This window comes from Dermacentor silvarum, chromosome 1, assembly GCF_013339745.2.
Source record: "Dermacentor silvarum isolate Dsil-2018 chromosome 1, BIME_Dsil_1.4, whole genome shotgun sequence".
NCBI lineage: Eukaryota > Metazoa > Arthropoda > Arachnida > Ixodida > Ixodidae > Dermacentor > Dermacentor silvarum.
Window position 1 is genome coordinate 49,497,705 of NC_051154.1, and position 6,363 is coordinate 49,504,067.

The 6,363-nt window shown below is 46.6% G+C and overlaps 1 protein-coding gene across 1 annotated transcript; it reads left to right on the top strand.

Annotated features, from left to right (window-relative positions):
- The first annotated feature begins 3,483 nt into the window (after positions 1-3,483).
- LOC119462521 (translation initiation factor eIF-2B subunit alpha) lies at positions 3,484-5,590 on the top strand. Its single transcript, XM_037723867.2, has one exon. It carries the CDS (start codon positions 3,559-3,561, stop codon positions 4,474-4,476), a length of 918 nt encoding a protein of 305 aa, XP_037579795.1. The 5' UTR covers positions 3,484-3,558; the 3' UTR covers positions 4,477-5,590.
- The last annotated feature ends 773 nt before the right edge of the window (positions 5,591-6,363 follow it).

Genomic DNA, 6,363 nt, shown 5'->3' on the forward strand with positions numbered 1-6,363 from the left:
CTGGCTTCGAGCGACAGAAAGCGGCACGCTTTGAACAGGTAGACACAGCGCTTCGAAACTGTATACTAGTATAAGGCACCTTTCGCTGAAGCGCTTTCCAAACAAAACGACAATTTTCACAGTGACCGCAGCGCCAGGACAATAAGCGAGCGGAGAAAGCGAGATCGGAGGAACACCGATTAACTTTCACGAACACAACTCGGACTACTTATCGCTAGGCAAGAATAACTAACGTCTGCAAATGTAGTACACCTGCTCGTGCTCGGACTGAATAAACATTGACAGCGCGCGAACGCGCGGGTACAAGCATTCGCAAGCTTCAGCAAGGAAAAGTTTGGCGCGTAATGCGACCGTTGTCTTAGGAATGCCGTCTCATTTACCTCTCCGCTTTATACCTGTTGGTTTCAGCGACACTGGGGTGATGATAAATGAAAGAGTCGCAGCAGCCATTTGACCACACCAGGCAGACTCAAACATAAGCAGCCTCTCCTTCTTTATATATATATATATATATATATATATATATATATATATATATTTCATTTTTTTTCTTTATCTCGCACATGCGACGACTTGGGTGCCGCTACCCTGAGCCTATTGCCGCAGAGAACCTTGAGTCTCGACGCAGATAAAGCAGGTGATAACTTCCCCTCTTCGTTACGAACTCGTATAGAGTAGTGAAATTGCCATGGGACAACAATAAGACATGTATAACTCAAGTGACAATCACCGAACAAGTTGTACTCATACTTCGTTGATACCAGCACATGAAGGCAAGTCCCCTGCTTTTTAAATCTGTCACCAAATACCTTCGCCACGCTGATGCTGCCCTGAGTGACTGCGCTCATTTCTCAGATGCAGATTGTTATTTACATGCGTCCTATTATTATTATTTTTTTGCTTATTATTATTTTTTTTTCTGAAGCACATGCGCTCTGCAGCAAATTGTTTGGGCACTTAATTAGGAGAGCCTCTATCTCCTCTTGCTGTCCCCCGTTTCCCTTTCCCCAGCGAAAGGTAGCCAACCGGACTCTTGAATGGTTAACATCGCTGCCTTTATTCTTATCTCTCACTCGCTCAGCCGTTGCGTCTTATACAATCCGCGTTGTGTTTGCGGTGGCTCAGTAACTACGGATTTCTGCTACGGAGTTCGAGGTCGCATGGTAGAAACCCCGACCGCATTCCAGTATACCAGGTGCTTTTTCGATAGCTGTTTCATACCCGCCGAGATGACGCTGATATGGCGTTGCATGCTAAGCCCGAGGACGCGGGACCAAATCGCGGGGGCCGCATCTCGATGGGGGCGAAATGCAAAAACGCCCGTGCATTGTTGGTTGAACCCCAGGTGGTCAAATTAAGGTGGCATTAAGAAACATTTGCTTTTCACGTTTTTAACTAATCAGTTTACGGCGCATTGCGATTTGTAAATTGTAACCGGTGAATTTGCAAGGCATATCGACTTGCAAGAGAATTCTGATTATGGCGCCGGTTTTGAGACAGGCGCCGTCATGGTTGAGGCAAAAACATACTACTGTTAATGTGCTGTTCCACTTACACCTTTAGGAAAGCGACGTTTTATGCATTGAAGAAAAAAATTAATTGGTACGCCAATGTATCTGGTCGCATTCTTGGGAATTAATATCTAGGAACTGGTGTCATCCTGAGAATTTGTTCCTATAGTGGATACGCCTTGCGAACTCACCGGCTTCAATTTGTAAATTGCAATTGGTGCCGTGACGTAGGTAGTTTCACCAATTTTCATAATGAATTACTTAATCGGAGAAATATTGTTAATATGTCGAATATAGATATCAGTTATTTACGTCAGTTCAAAGACTAGAGTTGCCTCAGAATTCTGCCGTATATACAGGGTGTTTCAGCGAACACTTAAAAAAAAAAAATTAAAGTTGGCTGTGGCAGATAGCACAATTAAGATGAGAAGCACAACTTCGCGGTTATCTTCGGTTTATTTGCCTAACAGTTTCGGTCGGTGGACCGAACTCCCCCTTGAAGAAGGTCGGTCCACCGACCGAACCGTTGGGTAAATGTAAATAAACCAAAGATAACCGCGAAGTTGAGCTTTTTATCTCTCAGACTTTCTTTATATATATATATATATATATATATATATATGTGTGTGTGTGTGTGTGTGTGTGTGTGTGTGTGTGTGTGTGTGTGTGTGTGTGTGTGTGTGAGATGGAGCACGTGTTGCGCGCTCCACTCGTTAGGTACTTTATACTAAAGAGCGCACGTGCAATTGATCGATGCACATGCCATAAACTCGCTAGTTATAGCGTTGTTTTTGTTCTTCCCGTCTCTTAAGCTTTAATTTCAGTTTTAAGTAGACTCTTAATCACTCACGATATCGTATCTTTGTTCCATCACGGAGCGACAATTGCTTTCTTTCTTCTTTTTCTCCAGGTATCGTGCAGTTATTTCATGGGCATGGAGCAAGTGACGTGTTGGGTCAGAAACGACCAACTCTCATGGCTGCCGCCAGCACAAACCATGCAGACAGAAATAGTATGGCATTAACGAATATGCCCGATGCATATTTGTATTGAGCAACGGAAGTGTGTTGCATAGTGTTAGGAAAGAGTTCCAGAAGAAAGTCAGTCTTTTATTGTTGACAAATGACGTTGGACACCTGCTTGCGAGTCTACTATATACAAAATATTTCTGTGTAATCGGCCCACAGTGATTTGGCTCTGTCTAACCTGAAGTCCTTCGTCAGCAGCTTCGTAATTACCGTCTTTGGTTGAGCACAAGCGCGTACGACGAAAGAAAAGAATGGTGAAGGTGCATCACGCATGCAAAAGGCCGCTGATGAAAGGATTTAGAAATGCATCTCCAGTATCTATGATGATCACCATTCTTGCTAATAGATACCACTAAACAAACCTTGTTCTTTTTACTTTTCGGCTGTGTCTTACGTAATGAAATACGTCATAAAAAAAGCGCGTTTCTTTCCCTTCATTCCAGCAAAAGCCTTCTATCCGCTATGCACGATTCATTGTGATCGTAAAATTTTCTATAATTCCACGTTATTAAAGAACCTAATCTGGCTTCGGCAGTACGGGTGGCACACGGTGAACTTTCGATCGCGATCGAGCCCGATCGGGATCGAATCTCTCGATCGCGATTGGCTCCTTTGCGAAAGCAGCGGAAGGGGGACAATCGCAGTCGAGAAACTTGATCCCGATCGGGCTCAATCGCGATTAAAGGTGCCCGTGTATCACCAGTAACACCGGCGTGTTGTTGCACGGGCACTGGCCTTTGGACTATCGTAAACAACCTCCTTCTGGTTTCAATGTTTGCCCATAGGTTTGCCGTTTGATGCAATAACGGGTTTCCGGTGGGTATGCTTATATTTGCGTCACTACGAGCACGTGGCACCATCTGTAGTCAATACTGTCAACTACAAACCGTGCTGCCCTCTGCAGTCCATTTTCTGCAATTCAGCTCGTGCTTCCGACAGCCGCTGTTTCGCGCGGTTCCGGTTGTTGCAGCATGCTCTGTGGGATTGCTTCTGGTGCCACGTTTCTGTGAGTAGACCAAATGGAAGGCGTGAACGCTGATTCTATCAACACGAACTTGGAGGCCATGCTTCGTGAGAACTCCGACCTGTCGCCTGCAGTGGCTTCATTGCAGCTGCTGCTTGAATTCATCGAGAAGGACGACTACACGACCATCCAAGGCATGGAAGAAAATCTTCAGCATGTTATCAGTGATATTTGTACTGCGAAGTGTTCGATCACCTGCGTCAGGTCGGCGTGCGAATTATTTGTACGTTTTGCTACGCTCACCGCGCTTGATGGGACCATTGATGAGTGCAAGAAAAATATGTCTACTCGAGGCCGAACGTTCTTGGAGAAAATGCGTGCGGCACGCTGCAAAATTGCTGCGCTTGCAGCCCCCTTTGTACAGGACCGCTCGACGATCCTGACGCATTCCTTCTCGCGTGTTGTGCGTGACACGCTGTTCGCTGCGGCAGAGGACCACAAGCACTTCACTGTGTACGTGACCGAATCGGCGCCCGATTACAGCGGCCGGCAACTGTACGAAGCGCTTAAAGAGAGAGGCATCAGTGTGACTCTATTAGTCGACGCCGCAGTTGGCTATGTTTTGGAAAAAGTGGACGTGGTTCTTCTGGGAGCAGAGGGCGTAGTTGAGAGCGGTGGCATCATCAACAAAATTGGCACCTACACGATGGCCATGTGTGCCAAGGCAAAGAACATTCCTATTTACGTGCTAGCCGAGAGCTTCAAGTTTGCCAGAAAGTACCCCTTGAACCAGAAAGATCTGCCTGATGAGCAGAAGTACCCGTCGGACAAGCGTAATGGCAAAACTGACCTTTCCAAGGAGCACCCCATGGTCGACTACACGCCACCTGCGTACATTACTCTGCTGTTCACGGACCTGGGAATTTTAACGCCATCAGCGGTTAGCGATGAGCTTATCAAGCTGTACCTGTGAATAGAGCACAAACAGTCAGCAGCTGCTGTGATTGGTGTCCATTTTGGTTGAGAAAGTGCCGTCATCGCCTTGAGGTATCAGCGTCACGCTCTGTGAAGTGCGCCATTAGAAGCTTGACTAGATGGTTTCCCATGCCTGCCTAGCTTCTGGTATATCCGCTAGTCAAATTACAGTCGAGTTGGGAAGAAAAAAATGCTCCGACCAGTTCGAACAGGGCCCCAGCACAGCATCGCTGCACCAACACAAGTTGGTTGGCAGCGATGTACGAGTATTCACAGAGCTGTCCTAAAGAGCTTGTCAAGCCAGTAATATATACTCGAAAAATCAGAACCGCCTCTGCTATGTATCAGACAAGTAGCCATATCTTCTGACTTCCTGACAATACACATGCAGAGCACTATTTTTTTCTTTGAACTGTTTTAAACAAACTAATGGATACGAACTCGTCTAGATTGGAAATAAAAATGTGCACTGGCGACCGAATAGTTCACAATTGTGAAGTCGAAGAATTGCTAACAAATCAGAGATGATAAGTTCTTGCAACAGACATAAACAAGCTTACTTGCCAGCTGTCTGGTAAAAACACACTTGTTCCTCTCAAGCTTATCTTTTGTGGTGAAGGCTTGGTTGATTTTCTGGCGGTGTCTCGTTTTTGTGGGTAAAAGATAATATGCATATCCAACCTACATTTCGGAGTAATGTGAAGTGATATGGCTTCACATATAGATTCCAAAGTGCACGTTGGATGTACGAAAATGTTGTGTCCCGCTTGTTCATTTTTTTTAGGCAGCAATCGACACCAGCATTTCAGTACGAAGCCTCAATCCTTCGAGAACGCCACAAATAATTAATATACAGCACTTTTTTTACGATCCGTTCAAAACGCGCATCAAGCGCAGCGCGGCTTCGGACGCGAAGAAGGATGCTCAACACGTCACCGAAAGCGGAGGTGGCAGTCGCGTGGTGTCACACGCCGAGCGGTGGTTGAAGGCCATACGATAACCGTGTCGCTGTAGATCTCTCCCTGTTTGCAAACACGGTGACGACAGTGCGAGAGTGCCCCGCCCACCTGCCGCGCCGGCTGTGCGTGCGCTGGTGGCAAAAAAAAAAAAAAAAAAAAAAAAAAATGCAGTTAAGTTTGTCGAGCGATAGCACGGTTTTGCTTGCGTTGGGGGAAAAATTTAAATTATGGGATTTAACGTGCCAGATCCGCGATCTGATTATGAGGCACGCCGTAGTGGGAGACTCCGGAATAATTTAAGTCACCTGGGGTTCTTTAACGTGCACGTCAATCTAAGTACACGGGTGTTTTCGCCCTCCATTGAAATGCGGCCGCCGTGGCCGGGATTCGATCCCGCTACCTCGTGCCTAGCAGCCCAACACCATAGCCACTAAGCAACCACGGTGGCTTTGCTTTGGGAAAGGACGCAGACGCTGCTCGGCGCCGTCAGCAACTACCGCATTTACAATCCGCCTTTTGCATTTATTTTGCATTTTATTTTGCATTGCGCTGTGGCGCCACCTTAGCGGGCTCCGCGAGAAACAGTATGTACGGCGTCGGGGCCCCGCGGGACGCAGGAGCACGCTGCAAGAAGCGAGCTGAAATGGGTTTGTGCATTTGTCAGTCGTTGTAATTTTCGTTTTGTGTGAGTGGCCACTTGTTGGACAGGATGCCTAGGCCGGCAATGACTCTGGTGTGACTTATAACCGCAAGTCGTCGAAATATGACGCGATTTCGTGCAGCTACGCCGACAAAACCAGTCACCGTGCGATGTGCCTCTGAACGAATACATCGCACCGTAACGCGATTGACACACCGCCTACGCTTGTATTCATGTTACTCATATTTATTCGTACCGAATATGAGTCCAAACATGCTTCGGAAGT

Bases quoted from the DNA above. Each gene is read 5' to 3' on its own strand.
- LOC119462521 (XM_037723867.2), top strand. From the start codon at position 3,559: ATGGAAGGCGTGAACGCTGATTCTATCAACACGAACTTGGAGGCCATG.